General features: G+C 39.6%; 1 protein-coding gene across 2 annotated transcripts in view; it reads right to left on the reverse strand.

Annotated features, from left to right (window-relative positions):
• LOC136632719 (myosin-binding protein C, fast-type-like) overlaps positions 1-24,257 on the reverse strand; it is a 93,538-nt gene that overhangs the window by 47,839 nt on the left and 21,442 nt on the right. Inside the window, exons 2-8 of one of the 2 annotated variants that reach the window (XM_066607795.1) lie at positions 23,234-23,302; positions 19,665-19,694; positions 17,912-17,989; positions 13,198-13,346; positions 10,686-10,803; positions 4,578-4,623; positions 4,408-4,467 (exon numbers count right to left, since the gene is read on the reverse strand). In XM_066607795.1, coding sequence (XP_066463892.1) covers positions 4,408-4,467; positions 4,578-4,623; positions 10,686-10,803; positions 13,198-13,346; positions 17,912-17,989; positions 19,665-19,694; positions 23,234-23,302 — 550 coding nt within the window. The remainder of the gene's footprint in view (positions 1-4,407; positions 4,468-4,577; positions 4,624-10,685; positions 10,804-13,197; positions 13,347-17,911; positions 17,990-19,664; positions 19,695-23,233; positions 23,303-24,257) is intronic. The other variant, XM_066607796.1, reaches the window with a different exon arrangement.

The raw sequence follows: 24,257 nt of genomic DNA on the forward strand, positions 1-24,257 counted from the left end.
AGCATTTTGTCTCCCAAAAAACGCAATAAAAGTGATCAAAAAAGCCCTTTGCCATGCGAAAAACAAGCCCTTATACGGCCGCATCGACGGAAAAATAAAAAAGTTATGGCTTTTGAAAAATGGAGATTAAAGTCTGCCAAAAATCGTTCCGTCATTAAGCCCAAAATAGGCCATGTCCTTAATGGGTTAATAAAGCTGAGATGCAATACCAGACAAAACTGATGGACAGGTGTGGCACTGTTTCTAAAAGAAAGAAGCCATGTTAATCTAATCTTGTACAACCCTTTTAAGAGGGTCAGAGAATACTTGTTAGCAATATTGGATCACTCCTTGATGCAAAACATTTCTAAATATTTTTGGATTTTTGCTTATGAACTATCTTCTCTAATATATAATACAGGTTTTTAATTGGGTTTGAATCTGGTGGCAGCGAGTTAATTGCAAAACTTTGATTTTGGGTTCCTGTAACCATTTCTTCATAGATTTTAGGCCTCATGCACATGGATGTGTAAGAGCTCTGTCTTGTGGCGTTTGGGGCTTCTATTGTACCTCTTTGTGCCCCTAACTTCATAGGCATATGAAGATATTTTCATACAGAAGAAACTTGTGACATGTCCTATTGGGCTCCGTATGTACAAAGGTGTTGCCCCATGAGCATTGACAATGGCTTTTGAAAACAGAAAACCCAAAGATTCAACTAAACCGTGCATTTCTTAAACTGTGAGGTTGTTCTAAAACTTTGTCTCTCCTATTTCCTCCTGAATGTACATGGGGCAAGTATGCCCATTAAAGATGAGCGAATATACTCATTTCGAGTAATTACTCGATCGAGCACCGCGATTTTCGATTACTTCCGTACTCGGGTGAAAAGATTCGGGGGGGTGCCGGGGAGCAGGGGGAGGCGTGGCGGAGTTGGGGGTAGCAGCGGGGAACAGGAGGGAGCCCTCTCTCTCTCCCTCTCCCCCCACTCCCCGCTGCAACCCCCCACTCACCCACGGCGCCCCCCGAATCTTTTCGCCCGAGTACGGAAGTACTCAAAAATCGCGACGCTCGGGCGAAAAAGGGGCGTGGCCGAGTAGGTTCGCTCATCTCTAATGCCCATATATCCTCTTTCTGGAAATTGTCATCTGTTTCTTGCTTCTAACTCTGTTTTATTTTCATTCTGCTGGTGCTTAATGGTAATTGAAATGTTTTATGATCATTTATTAATCTGTGCAGATCCAGAAACTCTTGTTCTATTTGGCAAAAAATGTTCATTATTATTTAGGGGTACTAATAATTTTGATCAATATCATTTTGAGAAAATACAATATTCTTTCATTTGGAACTTCTGTTGCTGATTTCTGCTAGAAAACAGGACAAAATAGCGTATAAACCCCTAAATGCTAATGTGAATGAGCCCTTACATATTTTGAGGAATATTTGCGTAGCTATATTTATGGTATCTTTTATATGATTGTTTTTGACCAGTTTCTTGCAGGGCAGCAATAATTTTTGAGTTAACTGTATGTACCATGAATCAGTTGAATATGACAAACAGCTAAGACAGATTATCACAACTGAAGTATAAAGTACAATTATATCCACAGCACTATCAAAATATAATATTTGGGAACTCTATTTATTAAAGTGAAATTACACCTTTGAAGTAATTTAAGGCCTTATTCACATGACTGTCCAAAGGTCAGGCAAAAATTGCGATCATCTAAAGCATTGGATTCTAATATATTCATTTAAATGAGCGATTTTCGTCCGTGTAAAAAAATTGCGTTGACAAAAATAGCACATCAGCGATCCTTTCCAGTCTCTAATTTTATGTGCTGCATCAAAAGATAGGTCTTACCCTATCTTTAGCTGAAATAAACTGGAAGTTCCCATAGACTCTTATGGGAGCTGAAAAAAAAGGAAGGGAGGAGTTTAGCTGCATCAAATGCTGGAAAAAGAAGACAGCAGGCTCTATTTAAGCAATAACAATCATTCAGAGGATTTCTGCCAAAAGAGCGTTATCCATGCTGCAGCGCATTTTTTTGCCGATATGCATCGACAGCCCGTGTGATCAACAAAAAATACGTGGTTAAAGATCAGGACTTGATCGCAGCTATTCTTCAAAAAAAACGTTAATCAAAGGGAAACCTGGCAAGGGTCAGCTTTCCTGCAGCATCACTACAGGTAAAATGAAGCATTACATGGTGCTTATTGAAATCAATGGCCTGTCAGTGCAGTATATAGACATGCCAGGTCCATCAGAAATTGAGAGACATACATATTTTAGCTACTTGATGGCTGCTATGAATTAGACCAAGAGCTTTGTAAGATAACAAGTTCAGATAGACATTTAAACTAGCTGAAGAGGTCAGAAAATTAATTTATTAGAACAATTTCTATACCCTATCAGTTAGGAAGAGGTGGTGTGTTGGTAACCATACAAAAATGGTGGTTAATATTAGATATGCAATTGATGTAGTTGCTAAGAAAAAGCAAAAAGTAATATTCTCCACACAATGTGTACTAATGCCCATAGCTGTAGGCAACAAGCTCTGTGAGTTAATGGCTATTATATCCAGGGATAATTTAGATTTGGTTGCCATAACAGAAACATGGTTCAAGCACTGTGATGACTGGGAAATAGTTGTACCTGGATACACATTGTACAAGAAAGACAGAGTAGAAAGAAGTAGAAACTAGAAGCTAGAAACTCTCTGGGTTTGCATGCAAACTAAATTAGGAACTATGATTAAAACTGGTGTTGTATTTAGGCCTTCAGGCAAAGAATTCCAGTCTGTGATTGCTGTACCTCTAACTGATATGTTTAACCAGTCCATTCTAATAGGTAATATTGTACTCATCCATAAGAAGGATAGTAAAGAAGAAGTCATCAACTACTGGCCAGTTAGTTTGACATCTGTAGAAATCAAATTAATAGAAACTCTGCTGAAAAGAGGATTTGACCACTTGAAAACTAACAATCTGTTGGACTCTATAAAGCACAGTTTTACTGAGGGCAAATCCTGTCACATTAATGTTGTTGATTTCACTGACTATGCCACAAAAATGTTGGATGAAGGTGGTGCTGTGGATATTGCCTATCTAGCTTACAGTAAAGCCTTTGATACAGTTACACATAAAGAGCTCACAGAAAATTTATTGAAAGTTGGACTTAAATCAGAGGATTTTAAGTTGGTTAAAAGATACTTCTGTCACGGCAGCTACTGTCACCTGTCACTTGCTGCTACTATGATCAGTCACTGTGCTCATTGCCACAGCATATATCATGTCTTCCCTAGTGCTTGATCACTTGCCTCTGCCCGTAGGGTTCCCATACCCATACTGAAAGGGCCAGTATGCACTCTGCTAAACTGTCCCCAACCTATCACCTCTCAGCCCTGGCTATACTAGGCATCCTCCCCCTAAGAAGATTGCCTATGCAATTTGGTTTATCCAGTTATGTAAGCCTGTTGCAAATTAGTGTGATTTCCTGTATTCCTGACTCTGGCCTGTTTCTGATAATCCTGACTCCTCCATTGCAGAGCCTGGCTAAATTTATCAGATCACACTCTATGCAAGCTGCCTGCCTTGACTCGGACTGTTTTTCATATTGCAGCTTTTCTGCCAGCAGCCCTGACCCATTACCTAATTTTAGTATTGAAGTATATATTGCCTGCCCTGACCTAAGCTCAAGGCTACGACTGTCCACAACCTCAGATGCCACGCCTGGGCCTTGTATAGCATCAGCTGCCACACTACTTAGACTACATCTCCCAGTTGGAGGGGTGAAGGGTGAAAGCCAGGGTTCTCCAAGTGCTCCCTCAACATCTAGCCCAAAGCCACTTCAGTATGTGGAAAAGCGGCTCTACATCCGCTTCCTTGTAGAAAATAGCAATAAACTTGTCACCAAGGAATTCCTCGGAGAATGCACAGCTGCACACTTGGATCTCGAAATCCACTTGTATAAGAAATAGAGTGCAACAAGTATATAATCTTCAAATGTTTCAATGTGTTATCCAAATTGTTTCAATAAATACTGCCAAGCTGATCACCCAGTGTCCATAACTTGGGTGACCCAGTGTCCATAACTTGTTTAAAGCACAGTCCGAGGTACAGAAGAGAGGAGAGATGGTATAATCTCTCGTCAGCAACCGCGACATCCTCAGGCATCAGGAAAGGGGTTTGTGTCCTGAAACACCCCTGTTGCATTATATTTTGTCAGACAGTAGACACAGGAAATAGGGACACACAGCCATAATGCTGTTTCGGAGCTGTGTTACTTAATCTACCGCATATGTGAATCCTCTTCATTTGAAACCCTTTGAGGACCAAGGGACATATTTGTTTTATAATTTTAAACTGCCCACAAATTGGATTGAATCTTTTACGGTCCTGAAAAAGTTCACATGTGTCTTTGGTTACCTTTTTTTGAGCAGTCCACTGAAGTCGAGTTCTCCAGCATTTTCATCTTTTTGATCACCTCTAGAAATAATTTTACAAAGTAGAAAATAAATTTCATATTAGCAATATGAAGGTGCTTAAAAATGAATATAAATCCTAGAAAACAGATATAAAATTAATATCATCCTTACGTCCTTTTGAAGGCTTGCAAAACACTTCCTTCTTCTGCTGCTGCCGCTAAAAGGAGGTTAATGGAAACAACACTATCAATGGTTGATTGCTGAAGAATAAAGCTCAAAGAAGGAATAATTGTGTGATAAGTATAATACATTTGTTTAAAGAGGGTGTTTCTGGGATTTTCAATTCATGGACCATCCAGCAAACACCACTACTCATTTGTCTGATGTTTAAAGAGGACCCTAGGGGTATGAACCTCACAATCAAACAAATAAAAATCCTGGAAAACCACTTTAAAAGGAACCTGTCACGTTGAGCACGCAGTCGGAGCTACAATTAGGGTATATTTACATGGGTGTTACAAGTTGTGCTCAAGATTATAGTGCGCAACTTGCATCGCACAGCATATGGACAATCCATCTGTGTGTTCTCTGGTGTGTGGAACACTGCACATTATATGCCCAATGTTTACTTCAAAATGTTTTTATTAACTTTTTCATAAGTAGGATAAGGTATAGATGCACCTTATATAATAATAGAGGTACATTAGGATACTAGATCATTAGAAATCATTTTAAAGCCTTATGGTGCTAATGTCTGGTTCAGAAGATTTGTTCGTGGTTTAGAACAAACATTTTTAAAGTATCTTGTTGCATCCTAATAAAGGAAAAGCAGTAGAGAAGGGGTAGAGGAGTTGGCAGGCGTAGAGTAGAAAAGCAAATGAATAAAGGGGAGAGGGGGGTAGGATTGGGGAGGGTGGGGGTTGGTATGAGGTCTAATAACTATACCCCTGTAACAAATATAAACTGAACAGCAAAGTTTGTTGGCTTCATAGGTAACTCAAAGTTAGTCAGGAGGAGTTTCTCTCCTACTGTAAGGCCCCAGCAGAGCTTGGATAGTGCCCAGGGATTTTTGTGCAGTGGCATCACACACAGGGTCCCCAAGCCACCCTCAGGATCACATCACTTATAAGGTTATCAGGGGTCTCCTCCCATCATTCTCTTCATATACTGAGAGGTTAAAGGATTCATTAATAGCTACCCTCACTCATCGGGGTAATATGTGAATAAAGCTTTCCCAACTTTCGAAAAGCATCTGTACCAGGGTTTCCTTTGCGGATGAAGCCTCCACCCAGTCCATCTGCATAAGAAATTTGAGTTTTTCCAAAAAGTGTTTAAAGTCAGGGCGTTGGGTCAATCCATGTCTGCAGGATCGTTCTGACCATGGCCATGGCTACCACATGTAGATGTTTTTGACTTCCTGGTGTACATCTGTGTTTCTCCTGGTTTATGTTACCAGAACTTGCCCAGATGGGATTGAAGGGCCAGTTGAGATCAGATGTGTGGTGTTGAACCTGTGTATCCTCGTCCAGAAATTTTGAAGCACAGGGCAGTCCCATAGACAATGGAGAAGACCTGCCCCCAGCTCCCAACATGAGAGACACCTATCATCTGGGTATACTCCCATTTTAAATTCTCTTTGAGTAGTGATATATGACCTATGATGTAGAGTCATTTCAATGTAGCGAATCGAGGGGAGAGAGCACCAACTGTTCTTTAGGGCCTTCAATAGGTATGGGATGGTTAAATCGGGAATATCAGTGATCCATTTCACGATCTATGAGAATAATCTATGGTACTTGTTTTTGCTCAATATGTGTATCTACAAATGTAGATGTTTGTTTTGTCCAATTGGTTATCATTCTCGTTAATGCAGCTATGATATATATCTGCCCCTTGGGGAGGTTTATCCCACCGCTGGATTTTGGTTTCCTTAAGATGTTAAAGGGTATACGATTCCTACCTTCCTTCCAAATACATTCAGAGCATGGAGTATGTACAGGAGACGAGCATATGATTTTGGTATATGCATGCCAAAGTGGAACTTGTCTGCCACTGAAAAGGATATTAAAGGGTCCATTCTGGTTATGATGGGCCATTTATTAATAGGACTTCTGTTTTCTCCAACTTGGGAGTATATCCCGATAAAAGTCCTAATATTTGGAGGTCTGGGAGTACCAGTGAAGAGAGACAGTTGGATTTTTGAAAATCAATAGTACGTCACTAAAGTGTGATTGTTCTCAGTAAGAGAAAACAAGTAATCTTGTAGATATGATACCTTTTAATGGCTAACAAAATACAAGAAGTTAATGCAAGCTTTCAGACCTCACATGTCTTTCATTATGCCTTGATGAAGGAGTGAGGTCCAAAAACTTGCATTAACATCATGTATTTTTGTTAGCCTTTAAAAGGTATCATATCTACAAGATTACTTGTTTTCTCTTACTGAGAACAATCACACTTTGCTCCACTAGCTAACATGGTACTAAACCTTTTTTTTTTTCGTTTTAGTGCATCAACGAGATGTTGGTGTGGTATGGGTGGGCTGATTTGTTGTAAGGTTCGCGATTGGAAATGGTGTAGTAGGGGATCTAGTGAGATGTTAAAGAGTAGGGGTGAAAGATGGCATCCCTGTCTGGCCCCTCTGAATATATCTATAGGTTGCGTATTATGTCCATTTATTGTAAGGGTAGTGGGTACGTTAGATTGGATATGATAAATGAAATTACAAAAGTTTGGGCCAAAACATCTCTTTCGTAAGATACAGTATAGGAAAGACCAAGATACCTTATTAAACACCTTTTCCATGTCCAGCCTAAGCAAGAGGTATTTGGGGGGCATTTGGGTATTTAGCCTTAATGGTTGCTGAGATGGCGGTTCAGATGTTTTTAGTGAATTGTCTTTGGGCAGTAAAACCCTTTTTGGGATATATGAATAATTTTCGAGAGTGCCTTTTAGAAGCGGTTGGCCAGGAGTTTTGCTAAGAATTTATAGTCGCAATTCAATAATTAAATTAGGCAATATGATGATACCGACGTAGGATCTTTGTTAGGGTGACAGTACCAATGTGGTTCACTGAAGTAAATGCAGGGCAACCCACCGAATTATCATGACGTCATTAATAGGTTGCTGGTCTGCATGGTGAACTACATATATCAGAATGGTCTGGCACCCTGTATCCACTATGTGTGGGAGTATGAGCCAAGCAGCCACCCCCCTCATTATCAGGAGGCAGTGTGAGTGGCTGTCTTATCGGTGTCCTGCACAGGTATTATTGGCTCCTCCATTTGGTAGCCAGCTACCTGCATGGTGAGAGGAGGATGCATCTATATGCACTCCTCACTCAGTAAGTAACGGCCATTTTCTGTGATTGTTTTTAATTCTTGATTTTTCCTTCTGTGATGCATTTATATTAGTGTAGGGACCCACTACAACGCAAAGAACAGTGAAGTGGTTAGTGGGCTCATGTATCTTGGCCAACATCCAACCAATGCCTTGCATTTATTATCTATCATTCACATGCAGTGTGGCTTTAAGACTCCAGGGGGAGCCCAGGGTGGCAGTGCCAATGTGGATCACTGATGGGTATGCAGGGCAACCCGCCGAATTATCATGGCGTCATTAATAGGTTGCTGGTCTGCATGATGAACTACATATATCAGAATGGTCTGGCACCCTGTATCCACTATATGTGGGAGTGTACACCAAGCAGCCACCCCCCTCATTATCAAGAGGCAGTGTGAGTAGTTGTCTCATCGGTGTCCTGCACAAGTGTTATTGGCTCCTCCATTTGGTAGTCAGCTACCTGCATGGTGAGAGGAGGATGCATCTATATGCACTCCTTACTCAGTAAATAACAGCCATTTTCTGTGATTGTAGGATCTTTGTTAGGTCTATGTATAACGACAGTTCTAGAGTCAAGGAGCATGTTAACTTGAACATAATGGGCGCAAATGTCACTATACAGTCTTGTTAATGAGGGTATTAGTTCTATTTGTAGGGTTTTGTAGTAGTCATTACTATAGCCGTTAGGACCCAGGGTTTTGTTATTTGGCGAGGCTGTCACCATTACTCATACTTCTTTTTCAGAGAATAGCAAATCCAGAAGGTCAGAGTTTGAGTAGCTTAAGGATGTCTTGCCAGATTTCAATATCATTCATGTTAGTGGGGGATGCCTTGCTTAAATCTTCAAAATAGGTCTGCATTATATGCCCAATTTTTGCTTGAGGCTTGCACAAGAATAGGACACGCAGTGATTTTTTAAACTCAGACCATTGGTACGAGTGAAAAATTGCTAGTGTGCATGAGCCCATTCAAATGACAGAGTTCTTTTTCTGTGACAATTCCTTCAATATCGCAATCAGACAGAACTTGCACTGGGATATTGCCCGTGTTAATACACCCTGAGCAGGTTATAAAGCAGGATTTGTAGTTTTGTGGCAAAAAGATTCTGTATTACTTGTATTTTCGCATTAAGATTACTGCTCATTATGGGCTGATGAGTCCAGACTAGAGATGAGCGAACGTACTCATTTCAGGCGATTTTGCACTCGAGCACCGCTTTTTCCGAGTAACTGACTACTCGGGCGAAAAGATTCGGGGGGCGCCGGGGGTGAGCGGGAGGTTGCAGAGGGGAGTGGGGGGAGAGAGAGAGCTCCCCCCTGTTCCCCACTGCTACCCCCCGCTCCACCACACTGCCCCCCGCCCCCGAATCTTTTCGCCCGAGTAGTCAGTTACTCGGAAAAAGTGGTGCTCGAGTGCAAAATCAACCTAAACGAGTACGTTCGCTCATCTCTAGTCCAAACTCCAGTAAGTGGTCCTACTTAGTGATTGACAGATATCTCGGTATGCACACTCATGCAAGGAAGGCAGTCAATCACTGATAGGATTGACCACTAAATTTCTAAGCCTAGATTGGATTTTAAAGAAATAGATTACATGATCTTCTGAATCTTTTCCCACAAAACTATGCATGAATCCATACAGATCATCCTGCTATTTAACATCCTGCCTGCAGATAAGACAATATTTTCAATGTGACAGCTTCCCTTTAAAACCTAATGCCTAACTGCATACACATATTCTAATTAGTAGTATATTTATTTGCAAGATCTATGTATTCCTCTTGTTTTCTAAATCTGAAAATAGAGAAAACTAAACTAATTGTCTTTCCATCTTTCTCTGATCTCACACAATACCCCATTCTCCACTAGGATTGTCAATTACAGTTTACATGGCTTCACACTTTCCCCAGTTTCACAAATCTGCTGCCTTGGGATGACTTTTGCTTCTTCTCCGTCTTTCAAACCACACATCCAAGCCTTTATTACCTCCTGATGCTTACACCTTTAAAAAATTTCTTTAATCTGCTCTTTGTTCAATTTCAAGTCATCTAAAATGTTAGTACATGCCCTCATCATCTCCCAACTGGACTACTGCAACATCCTTCTCTGTGGCCAGCCATCATACCTTTTGAGCCCCTAAAACCCACCCTCCTTTCTGCTGCCCTACTAATCTAACTCTGCCCTCGTTCCACCTTTGTCTCTTCCCTTTGCCAGTCCCTTTACTGCTTACCCATTCCCCAGAGTATTTAGTTCAAAATATTAACAATGACCTACAAGGCTGTCCGCAACTTATCCTATCTATAAATCTCTGACCTAATATCCTAATACCTCCCCACACATGATCTCTGATCCTCACATGACATCCTTCTTTGTTCTACTCACACAGATGTCTCCAAGACTTCTTCCAGGGATCTCCTATACTCTAGAACTTACTGCCCCAGCCACTCAGACTCTCCTCCACCTATTAAAACCTCCAAAAGCAACCTAAAAACCCACCTTTTCAGTCAAGCTACAATAATCCCTACTGCTACCACAATACCATATTAGCAGCTACCATTCTCACCTACTATTTCCTTCACCCTTACGTTGTAGATTGTAAGCCCTCTCAGGCAGGTCCTCTCACCTGGCATAGATTTCAGCTATACATTATGCCAGTTTCTGACATAACTAATAATAAATCCACTTAAGGCTAATCCTGCCCGCTTCTAAAAAAAGTGATGGGGCTGGCATAAAATACCAAAAAGTCACATATTTTGCCAAATAAGTTGTCATATGCCAAATGCATGAGTTTTAACAGTCAGAAACCTGGCATAAAAGGTTTAATAATTAATACGTGTTCTCCATAGAGTCTATAATAATACAATGAACTGAAAATGAATATATGGTAAATAGGAATTTGCCCAATGCAACAGTTGCTTTTTATATTAGGGTAACATACCTTCCACATCAATATTGAAAGAAACACTATCACATTTGTCTTTGGAAACCACTTCACATCTGTATCCACCTGCATCAGCTGCAATTGCCTTCAGAATCTTCAGTTCAAAATGGTATATCTATAGTGAAACATAGCATCATTATTTCATTAACCCATCAGCTTTCTTACTGGCAGGTCAGCTCCCATTTGTTTTACCAAAACCCATTAATAGATGACGTTTTGATATAAAAAACAAGGAGGACAAAGCAATCTTCTCACTTTTAGCTTTATACATACCGTACTGTTCCATTTTGGGAAAGATCTTTGAAGAAATGATTAAACAGCATGTATGCAAGTACTTGGATAACCAGAGCCAGCATGGGTTAGTAACAAACAAGTCATTCTAGACGAATCTAATTTCCTTCCATGGCAGGATCACTGATTGAGTTGATCAGTGAAGTGCCGTAGATATAGTATATTAATAAAGCATTTAATAAAGTATCTCATACCATACTTATTGAAAGAAATTACCAAATATGGGATTGACAAGGCAACTGTTAGGTAGATTCACAACTGGCTGAGTGATCGTTTTCAAAGAGTGGTCATAAATGGCTACACATGCAACTGGAAGAACGCCTCAAGTTGGGCACCACAAGGCTCTGTCATAAGCCCAATCGGGTTCAACATTTTTATAAATGATCTATAGGAGGGAATTGAGGGGAATCTGATCACATTTGCAGACGAGACAAAGCTAGGAGGGATAGTTAACGCTAGAGAAGAGAAAGAGTTCAATGCTGGTAACCTACCATCAAGGTTACACGCCTAGATTCTACTCTTTATTATTTTGGTATTGCTCCTTTCTTTATTATTTTGGCATCGCTATGCACCTCTTTGACTTTAGATAGGCAAACCTTAGAGCCACCGCTATTTTAGGAGATATTGTTCAAATTCTTACATAAACTTGTGAGCCTTTTTTCATGCATAGCAGTTTTTCTGCATGCATAGGACTATATGGGTCTGGAATTTTGCTCCCATTAGTTCATAAACCAGACGGCTGCTCTGTAGGATATGTTAGAGCCACCGCTGAGCCTTTTTCGTGCATAGCAGTTTTTCTGCATTCATAGGACTATATGGGTCTGCAATTTTGCTCCCATTAGTTCACAACTAGACGGTTGCTCTGATACCCTCTCTCCGTTGTATTTTGGAGGGAGTTATCTATATAAAAATCTTTGGGTCACAATTTGACTCCTCTAGTCTTTGTCTGTTGGTTCCTGATGAGCTGTCATATGGGCAGCGAAATGCGTTGAACCATTGCGAACCATGAACCACTAAATAATCATCATTTGTATCGTGATTTTTACAAACACCTTAGAGAGATGTAATTTCCCTCTCTTAGGATAATTATCTAAGTAAACCTTCTTTCTAAAGTCTAGTCTCTCTATACCTTTATGTGACGATTCTATTATCGCCACATTTTTATGTGTAAGTCATATTACGTGTATATTGTGAGCCTTGTCTATATTTTTTAAAACTCAATAAATAAAATATAATATTTAGCCACGTCTACTCTGTGAAGGGTTCTAAATGTCAAAGTAGATTGGTCTGCCCCTGTGATTTAGAGAAGAGAATTCAAAAAGACAAACTTCAACAGTGGTCAGCGGATAATAGAATGGTATTTAAAAAGGACAAATACAAAGTCCTATATCTGGGCAAGAAAAATGAAAAAAGTACATATAGAATGAGAGGAATTGAGCTAAGCAGCAGCACATGTTAAAAAGACTTGAGTATACTAATAGATCCCAGACTGAACATGAGTCAATAGTGTGATGCAGCAGCACAAAAGGCAAACACAAATCTGGGATCATGTTATCACATAATCCCCCCTTTACTCGTCCTTGGTCAGACCTCATCTGAAATACTGTGTCCAGTTCTGTGTAACACAATTTAAAAAAGACATGGACAAACTGGAGCAAGTTCAGAGAACAGTTACCAAGATGGTGAGCAGTCTGCAAATCATGTCCTATGAGGAACAGTTAAAGGATCTAGAAATGTTTAACTTTCAAAAAGGAAGGCTGAGAGGGGACTTAATAGCAGTCTACAAATAGCTGTCACAGTGCAAAGGGATCAGCCCTATGCCCATTTGCACAAGGAAAGTCTAGAAGCAATGGGATGAAACTGAAAGGCAAGAGACACAGATTAGATTTTAGAAAACACTTTCTGACAGTGGCAGTGATCAATGAGTGAAACAGGCTGCCACAGGATGGGTGAATTCTCCTTCAATGGAAGACTTCAAACAGAGACTGGACAGACATCTTATAGGATGATTTAGGGATCTTGCATTGAACAGGGGGTTGGACCTGATGACCCTGGAGGTTCCTTTCAACTCTATGATTCTATGATTTTACATAGGTCCAATTCTTGGCACCAACAACCCTATGGTGGCTGGACATTTAAAAAAATTAATTTAGCACACCTCATACCAGCCACTCTGTTTCCTATAACAGTGATTCTATTCCTGCTCCCCATATCTCACCTTCTTCTCTTTCTCAATAGTTTCCTTAAATTGGAATCGAGTTCCACTTTTGCTTCCCAGTTCCAACCATTTGCCTTTAAACCACTTAATTGCTGGCTTTGCGGTCAGTTGGCTTGCATCAACACTTGCACTTAGTAGAATGTCCTTTCCTGTACAGAAAACAGAAAGGTGTTAAAGGATATATATTGCTAATCTTTTATGTCATTCCTTGTACATTATGTTCATCTATAGTTACATCATCATCTTTCTCCATCCTACTCAACACCCTAGCACACCAGACTTATCAATCACAATCAAGGGCTCCATACTTTCACAAGTCCAACAAGTCTGCTGACTTGATGTAAAATTTGAATCTACTATCTCCTTCAAATAAATACACATCCTAGCCACCTCCTGCAGCCTTCAGCTCAAAAACAACTCTTAAAGGGGTTGTCCCGCGCCGAAACGTTTTTTTTTTTTTTTCCAACCCCCCCCCCCCGTTCAGCGCGAGACAACCCCGATGCAGGGGTTAAAAAAGAACACCGGAGAGTGCTTACCTGAATCCCCGCGCTCCGGTGACTTCTTACTTACCTGCTGAAGATGGCCGCCGGGATCTTCACCCTCGGTGGACCGCAAGGCTTCTGTGCGGTCCATTGCTGATTCCAGCCTCCTGATTGGCTGGAATCGGCACGTGACGGGGCGGAGCTACACGGAGCCCCATTGAGGAAAGAAGAAGACCCGGACTGCGCAAGCGCGGCTAATTTGGCCATTAGACGGCGAAAATTAGTCGGCTCCATGGAAACGAGGACGCTAGCAACGGAGCAGGTAAGTGAAAAACTTCTTATAACTTCTGTATGGCTCATAATTAATGCACAATGTACATTACAAAGTGCATTAATATGGCCATACAGAAGTGTATAGACCCACTTGCTGCCGCGGGACAACCCCTTTAAATATGATCTTTCCATAACCCCGGGTCAACAAAAGTGCTAGTGCATGTTCTCATAATCTCCTGTCTAGACTACTGCAACATCCTTATCTGCAGCCTCATGTCCAATTGCCTTTGTGCTTCTCCAATTAATCCTAAACTCTGCTGCCTGGCTAATTCACCTTGGTCCGTGTAAAGGGCCATTTAGACGCAACGATTACCGCTCAAAAGATGTCTTTTGAGCGACTTTTGAGCGATAATCGTTGTGTCATTTACAATGCAAGATGATTGCTCAAGATGAGCGATCACCTTGGCTGCGAGCAGTTCTCTGCATCCAGCTGTTTCATGCTCCGAGCGCCCAGCTGTTATACAGCTCGGAGCGGGTTGTCCCCACTTGTCTTCTGCATCCAGCTGTTCTCTGCTCGGAGCGCTCCGTGCCAGGTATGAAGAACAGAGCTGGACTGCTCTATTCTTCATACCCCGCCTGTCATCAGGGAGCGGGATACAGCTGAAACAATAGTATTAGCTGTATACCGCTGTGAATCCCTGATAAGGCTCATCGTTGTCTTTTAGCACGCTGAAAGACAACGATTAGCGATGTCTTAATGAAAACTGCATGATGTCAGTGCAGTTACACACAACGATTATCACTGATAAGATGGCTTTTGAGTGAATTTTGAACGATAATCGTTGTGTCTAAATGGGCCTTTACTCTCCTGCCGCTCCCCTCTGCCAATCTCTTCAATAGCTACCCATTGTCCAGAGAATTCAATTCAAGATATTATCAGTGTTAACAAGGTTGTCCACAATCTGGTCTCCTCGTCGCCTCTGACCTAATATCCTGATACCCTTCTACACGTAACCTCAGGTTGATGCAAGACCACCCCTCTGGTCTGTTCCTTACACAATTGTCTCCAAGATTTCTCCCTTGTGTCACTTATACTCTGAAAATCTCTACAATAGCACAACAGATGGTCCACCACCTGGGAAGGTTCAAAATGAACCTGAAAACCCATTTCTTTAGAAAAGCCTACATGTATATTCTTCCTGTCATTTTATACATGTAATGTATTTAAACCGATGCATTCGTATTTACAGCCCACTAGAATCAATAGCACTTAAAAAAAACTAACTAACTAATAATAATACATCTTGATAAGAGTTGCTACGATAATGAAATCCCTATATAATTGACACTAAGGCATTAGCTATATATACTATTCCTTTATTAGAGACAAATATTTTACATAGCCAATCCTGTTGTATCACTTTAGCTGAGGGCTCATGCACACAACAGTACAACACAGTCTTTTTGTTTTCACGCTACCATAGGTGTTCCCAGGGCTGCTGTATGATTCCACGAATACAGCACTGTATTTTGAAGGTATTCTGTATTCTCCCCTAGAAATACAGTGATCCATCGCTATATCGCGGTTCAATGATTGCGGCTTCAGTGCCTCGTGGATTTTAGATAGACCATATCTAATTCTTTTTTGGCTGAGTCTTTCGCTGTATTGCGGAATTTTGCAGTAATACAGTAAATACAGTACACCACTAGCGCTTGCAAATGCGAGATTGTACACGGCACACTATTGGCTGATGGAATGTGTTCTGTATCGGATGCTGATTGGCTCACTGACCGTAGCATCGGTCTGTTTGTTCACTTTTGCGATTTGTGTAAATATAACGCCGCTACTTTGCGGATTTTCACGTATCGCGGATGCCTCTGGGATGTAACCCCCGCGATAGATGAGGGATCACTGTACAAATTTTTTCAGATTCCATATTGATCCAAAAGTAAAAACCTCCATATGCCTCTATATGAAATAGGGGGCATATAGAGACACAGCAGAGCCCATGTACTAGTTTACAAAAAAAACAAAAAAACTGATTTAGAATTGATGCAAACTGAAATTATACTGAGTATTCTCTGCTGGTATTATTGTATCTTGACTCCACCAGGAAGTCCTGGTGGAGTCAAGATTGACAGGGGCGGTGACACCCCCTGATGCTGATTGGCTGCAAAATTGGCTGGGCTGCAGGTCCTGGCAGCCTACAAGCAGTCAGCATACAGCAGAATTTATTTTACATTGAGCCTGCGGCCCCAGCTGTATTGCCTTCTCTGCTATGTGAGCGCATATTTTAAAAATAGCTCAATAACTCTTCCATAGTTTCACCTATTTGAGATTCCCAAAAATATAGGGCTACCTGAAAAGACCCTTCACAGTTTAGACAATTTTAAAACTTTCTAGATTTTTATTAAAGGAGTTGTCCCGCGCCGAAACAGTTTTTTTTTTTTTTCAACAGCCCCCCCGTTCGGCGAGACAACCCCGATGCAGGGGTTAAACAAGAACACCGGACAGCGCTTACCTGAATCCCCACGCTCCAGTGACTTCTTACTTACCCGGTGAAGATGGCCGCCGGGATCTTCTCCCTCGGTGGACCGCAGGGCTTCTGTGCGGTCCATTGCCGATTCCAGCCTCCTGATTGGCTGGAATCGGCACGTGACGGGGCGGAGCTACACGGAGCTACACGGAGCCCCATTGAGAAAAGAAGAAGACCCGAACTGCGCAAGCGCGTCTAATTTGGTGATTAGACGCTGAAAATTAGACGGCTCCATGGAAACGAGGACGCTAGCAACGGAACAGGTAAGTGAAAAATTTCTGATAACTTCTGTATGGCTCATAATTAATGCACAATGTACATTACAAAGTGCATTAATATGGCCATACAGAAGTGTATAGACCCACTTTGTTTCGCGGGACAACCCCTTTAATTTCCCAATTAAAAATATATCTTATGGGCACAGAAAGTGAGCACAAAAACAAAACAAAAGGATAACAGTGTGAGTACACAAATTTGGGGAAAATGACAAAACACTCATATAGCATACATAAAATGTAGATAATGGCCTGCACTCAATTAGATGGACAATAATCCAAGTGATTAGTAAATTCACGCTAGTCATAAAGTTTTCAGCTGTGAATTTGAAAAGTTCTACGATTTAGCGCCCCACTTTGAATGGATAAACTATAATCCAAAGAGTAGGGGCATATATAGTCACCCGGGCAAAAGCCCTTCTTATTGCTTGAAGTGAATACGTATGTAGAGTAGAGATGCTTTACGTATTAATGGTGCAAACCAATAGCAATACTGTAAGGATTAGGTGTATATTTCTTTTTTAGTACCAATCAGTCATATTTCACACAAAACTGGGTTTGACTTGTGTTTCTTATTTCAATAGAGAGGTAGGTCTTCTAATAAAGTTTGAGATGTTTACTAGCAATACTAAACTCTTTGTGAGTTGAGGGATCTTTCATTACTGTTTTCTCTTCTACTTATAGCTTAACTTTCAACTTGTCGGTGTCATGGATTCATCACTTCTGATTAAAGTAACACATTGGCTGTGTTTTGCCTTGTACAGGGCCCAGGGTGGGATATGACTAGAGATGAGCGAGCATACTTGCTAAGGACAATTACTCGATCGAGCATTGTCCTTAGTGGGTATCTCCCCGCTCGGAAGAAAAGATTTGAATGCCGGCGCGGGTGACAGGTGAGTTGCGGCCATGGGCAGGGGGGAGCGGGGGGGAGGGAGAGAGGGAGAGATAGATCTCCCTCCGTTCCTCCCCGCTCTCCCCCGCCGCTCCCCGCCCGCCGCCGGCAGCCGAATCTTTGCTCCCAAGCGGGCAGGTACTCGCTAAGGACAATGCTCACTCGAGCAATTGCCCTTAGAGAGTATGCTCGCTCATCTCTAGATATGACACAAGGATTCTTGATTTGTGAATAAACCTTTTGTATTTTACCTACCTGTTTCCACTGTTAGATTCTCAGGTGGTTTTATAAATAATCCTGTTAGTTCATGGGCATGTTCTTCAGTACTTGGTTCTGGAAGTCAGATAAGAACATTATTATTCCTTTGAAAACAACATAAATTTTTTTAAAATGCATTCATAAATTCTAATTGTAGGATGGGACCAGTGTTCAAAGCCCAAAGGATATTAGAACTTACCAAGTTTTATCAACCTTTGGTTTCATGTAAGTGCTTTCCTAAAACCAGGTAAAAATAGGGCTACACGGCAACTTTAGCTACGATCAGATTGTGCAACCCAAAATTGCTGTGTAGGTATGTGATCCCCTAATGTTATTGAAGTTAATGTGGGTCATGTTGTGAGACCAAGATTGCAAGAAGTCCAGTGAATTTGGATCTTTGAAATCTCCCGGTTGTGGTCGGGGCCACATGTGAATCACAATGTCACCTACATTGACTGAAGGGAACCTGTCACCTCCCTACAGCACCATAAACTAACTTGTAGTGTTGTTAGAGGAGGTGATGGGGAGTTGGGTAATGGGAGAGTGTGCTCATGAGTCTCTGAAAAGTGTCAGATTTTTGTACACTGTGTGGACTTTAGCGGTGGGCACCACGAGAACCAGCAAGTGGGTAAGTAAAAAAATACCTCACCTCCCCTAACACCATAATTTAGTTAGTGGTGCTTTAGGGAGGTTACAGGTTCCCTTTAAATGAGATTAGAAGATTGCAGAGCTACATAATATTCTTTGAGTCGCAGCTAAAGTTGTTGTAAAGCCCTAGTAGAATATGTTTTGAATAATGTTCCTATTAATAATTGTAACCAGTATGAAAAGTTTTGTGATAACTAATTCTGTTTGCAGACATCACAGAATATGAAGTCACTCCTTATAGAAAAAATAAATGCTTAATTTACCATCCGAACTGTAATGTTTTGAAACCTGCTCCTACAGAATTTGGCAATGGTGAAAATCATGTGGATATATTTTTAAAAAGTTTAATATTTCCTTGAGGAATACAATATAGAGGATAATAGGTATCAATAATATAGAATTTTGATCAATGGATCTTTACTACTGCCACTCTATAGTGAACAGGGGTGGATTACTTCTGTATCCACTGGGTTTGTAAGTATAAAAAGTTCAACTTGATGGTTTTGTGTATCTTTTTAAACCGTAATGTAACTATATAGTACCATTGAATATTTTTTGCCTATTTCACTTTTTCTAAGTGACTTTGATTCCAATGACAATAATTTTCATAGGCTTTAGTAATGTTGCCATGACAAGTTCAGTACTTGTGCCCACAATATTTTTTCTTTTTTTTTTCTCATCCTTTATGTTGATAATTATGGCTCTATGATAAAAAGAGCTTAACGGTGTAAATTTGACTGTAGGAAAAATAATCTAGTTAAAATCTTTCTTTTTGGTGTGTCACAGATTGATTGGAGAAGTTCTTTTCTTCGGTATCTTCATTTTGGTATTACAGTCCATAGTTGTGATAGATTAATGAATGATGTTGAATCTCTGAAGTTCTTCAATATTTCAATATCCAGGCTTTAAGTGTGTGTTGGGATCTTGAATAATATCGATTATCTAAGTCTTCGTCAACATTATCTGATTATGTTCAATGTCTTCAATGATATTTCAATTTCCAGAATTTCTTCAAGCCTTGATAGTTCTACATTTCTTCTGATTTTCATGTTGAGTATTTCTTTCAGCCGTCTGACAATATTTACCTTCATAGACCACTTACCAGCAGGCAGAAGTTCTTCCTCAGGGGCTCCTATAAATCAAACAAGGAAATTGACACAATAAATAATTAATATTAATAGAAATGAGAACATTTCATACCACGACTTCTACACCATTCAATCTTGTTTTGCCTGAAGAGGAATCATTGAGCAAATGGAAATAACCTGTGCTCAATATATGGAAGGAACTGTGGTTTTCTGCCATGGTAAACATTTCTGGCTTCCGCTCCTCCTTGACGACATCAGATATTTTTCATACCCCACTTGAAAATAAATCTTCCACCTCCTCACCCAACCCGAGTAGCACTGGAATCTTCAATGACTTCACTGATGGCTGTTGAAAATTTTGACATGCAGCCATGCACAATTAGCACATGTAATACAAACACACATGTAGTATGGAAACGGCACATAAAACGAAGATTAGACAATTATTACATTATAATAGATTGTGAATATATTATCAATGTTAGCTGGAGATGTCTTCTGTATGAAAATTGCAATTAATTGCTGCTATGTGTCTTACTGAAGGCACAAGAGCTAGAGCTTGGGTTATGTTTTCATTAAATATTAGTTTTAACAGAAAACATATATATTCTATCTCAAAAATGTTCATCAGTACTAATGAGGAGTTAATTAAAATACATTATTGCAAGACTGGATAAAGGTTTGTTAGGCCCCTGGGCAAAACACTGTGTGTTATTGCAGTAGTTTGTTTAAAAGAAAGGAAACCCTTAACAGGGATCAAAATTCGACACCCATGGTGTTTTTCTTCCTCCTCCATATCCTTGACATTTTTCTTGGGCCAACTCTACACCCCATTGTTTACTAACAGTGAAGTTACTCTGTTGAGCAAAGTTCTGCTTAGGGTCTTACCACCCAATGGCAGAGAGAATGTGCCAACTACAACTGGGCTCCCTCCGTCAATATTAGTTATATGAGCTATCTCTATGTTATGTATGCCTTGAAACAAGGCTAGAAAGACTAGATCTTGAAAAAAACAAGCTACATGAGAAAGATGTATTCAGTTACAATTTATTAAAAGATTACATACTGTAGCTCAATTACAACAAAACAGTGTATTAAATATCACTGTAATGACTAGATATAGCCATATGCAGTGTGCCAAAATAATAATGGCATATAGTTTGATAAGAACACTGTCATACACTAACTAAATATCAGTAGCAGTCTTACATTCCCAGTTACTCAAGGTAAACATCCAAGATGTAGAGGCAACCATGATGAGGAGGGTGGCAGAGAGTCTTTGACGACAAAGGATTATGTGAATTTGCCTCTTTTGCCAACTCTGTAACACGGCCCTGCATTATTGTAACACATATGGCCTTCAAAACAGGAGAGCGTGCACATCAGTATAAGTATTAGTTATGCTTTCTGTTGTTAAACACACTTTAGTGCTATCAATGGGGACATTTATAAAAGGAGTACATTGGAAAAAAGATCTGGGATTCACAAATTAGCCAAATGATTTTCTAGAATAAAATAAGGCATGGCATGTATGTTGAGATTAGTTATAGCACCTTTTTCTTTGAGGCTATTTTCATAAATGTCCACCATTGTATTATCATGAATATATTACTATCTCTGACAAATGGTAATTAATGCCATTAATTGGGCTTATTGAGCTTAATATTAAATTCGCCTTCCCATAAAAACTACCTGCTCATCTCTTAAAATACGTAAATCTGTAAATACATTTGGTCATTGAAACATGTCTAAAGATCTTATCGGTGGGTGGTGCATGAACTGTAACCCTATCTATTACAAGAATGAATGGTGTGAGTTTCTTAAGGTACTGACAGATATAACAGACAAAGGTACAATACATGATAACCCCCTAAAAACAGCACAGAGAACATAGAAGGACTCATAGAATCATTTTGAGTGTATGGAATTTTTTTTTTTACTTTTTATTTTAAAAGTTCAATGCTGGACAAAACACTGGTAATGGCCAAAGGGACTTTTTTTATTATACTTGCAATAATGCATCCAAAAGTAAAACACAAAAAAGTCTGAAACGCAACGCGTTTCGGCGTATGACAAACGCCTTTCAGTCTAGAAGGAGAAGGTTGAGTATTCAGCTTTTATAGGCTTCCAACAAACACTATGTAGAGAATGCAGAAAGCGGCAGTATTGTTTCCTGCATAGGTCCTGGCAATTGTGATCTCCGGCAACCCCCCGGCATGTCATAGCTTAGCAGACCCCTGACCAGCTCTGACAGTGTCTACTGCCATACTAGGGAGATGTTTTCCCCTGTAAGTGGGGCACCTATGGATGTTCAAGTTACAGTGGAAAAGTGTAAAAAAAAAGTAAAACAGTGTGATTGTCCCCAAGTGATCTTATATGATATCATGGGGAGCATAGATGCTAAAACAAATTACAAAAATAAGTAAGTAAAAAAAATAAATAAATATATATATATATATATATATATATATATATATATATACATATACAAAAATGGGTAAAAGTGTTAAACAGTGTCTGGTCCTTTAGATAAAATATAGTTCTGAATCCTTTGGATCTATTGTTTCTGATTTAGCTTTCAAACAAAAAAAAATCTTAAAATCATTGCAACTTAGTATAAAATGTGTCAGAGGATGTATTGTAAAATCAGATCAAAGTTTTGATATCTTCTAAGTTTATTTTTGTGGTTTATTGCAACCACAGTTGACTTGAACCCTTTAATTAAAGTTTTGATTTGTAACCTAATTTTTTCATATTATTGTATTATAGAAAAGCAATGTACTATGGAGCCCTGCTAACAAGACATATAGACAATTTCCAGTAGATGTGAAAACAATTTACATATTACATCAATGACTTGAACATACTGGCTTGCTACATATGGACTACACACTACATTTACAATGTACCATTACAAGAATGTCAACAACTGACAAGCTTTGAGTATTCTACTACATGTAAAATCCAACCGACAAAAGACAAAATAAAACAGCTCAATAAAGAGCAAACACCACATTGATCAATAAAAACAGCGTGGTCTTTAGTGATATTTCAGAGCCAGTTTTATTAGATTTTTATTAAACATGTTTTTAATTTATTGTACATCAAAGCTGGTTATTTTGTGCATTGATTCCGTCCACCATAGTGAGATTTCACAATTCTTAAATTTATGGTACTCTTACCGGAACTGTTAAATGAACCTTCACTTTTCTGAAGCTTCATGATGAGAGAATTCTTATTTGGTATCGGTATGTAATTAAAATTAGCTATACAGAGCTCTATCATAGAGCACTACTGTAACTGACCTCATTGCCATGTAGTATAAGCAACATTTTGGCCATGGACACTGCATGAAAGGGAACAGTCAAAAGAGTCATTGCTTCCCGTTGTTGGAGTCAACTCTTAAATTTACCAGAAATCTTCTGTTGTCCAAAGTGGCTCGCGCCACATTAAGGAGGACATATGCTTTTTCTGTCTTTTGCAAAATGTTTAGTTTAACTTTTTTGTTTACTCAACATTTTATTTCTATCACCATAAATGGAGCCGCAGTGTATACAGTGCTAGAATCACTAAATAATCTTACCCTCCTTCTCAGCTGGCTTTTCCTCTTTTTTTGCTGCCGGTTTGGCAGGACCAGGTCCCTTTTTAATAGCTGTGAACAGAAAATGTGAAATGTGCAATTTAATTACTAGGTAACTAGTATTTTATCATTTTCATTTCTCCATGGATAACATATAACATAAGATATATCATACCATCATTCAGTCTAAATAATTTTAGTTGTGCAATTTTCTAGCATTGTTCCAGGGACGTCCCCCTTTCTTAAGCATCCCTTGAGTAAGTTGCTACTTGTTGGTACTCATAGATAGATAGATTTGGAGATATCACTCTTTGTTATTATTATTATTTATTACTACCACACATATATTGTAATTTACTATTCTATAGCAATAAGACTAAAGGCCCTTTTACACACACCGGTTATTGCTCAAAATTCATTCAAATGAGCAAATAATCAGTGAGCAATAATCGGTATATGTAAATGCGAAGCCATCGTGCACTATTCATTCACTTGTCATTTATCACTGAGTTTCAGCCAGCATAAAAATAGTCATTAGGTAGTTCATTTTTCGTTTCATTTAAATGGCATGTGGTCAGTGCTTTGAAAGACTGAAAGACTTGAGTAGAGGGGTTATTGTTTGTCCAGCTAAAACACAATGATTGCTTGTTTACTCATGCCCTCAGAAGACAATGGATTTTCCTCACACTAATTAAAAACCTGCTGGCCAGAGATTGCTCGCATAAACACACACATGAGCAAACAACATATACAGTGCTTACTTTAGCTAATGAGGAAAATGGAGAGGCTTTCAAATGATTATCTATACATTTAAATGCTCAGAATTTTTGGCAAAAAAGTTGTTAATTCATTCAGTCGTTTGGTCGTTCAAGTAATAATCATTGCGAGTAAAAGGGCCTCAATATTTAAAATGATGTTTTGATACTTTTACATTTTTTTCTATTGATGACTTACAGGTCATCAATAGATTATGGGCAGGAACCTACCGCTCAGATCTCCACTAATCAGCTGATTCCCAGGGCCGCTG

The sequence above is a fragment of the Eleutherodactylus coqui genome, chromosome 6 (assembly GCF_035609145.1).
Source record: "Eleutherodactylus coqui strain aEleCoq1 chromosome 6, aEleCoq1.hap1, whole genome shotgun sequence".
Taxonomy (NCBI): domain Eukaryota; kingdom Metazoa; phylum Chordata; class Amphibia; order Anura; family Eleutherodactylidae; genus Eleutherodactylus; species Eleutherodactylus coqui.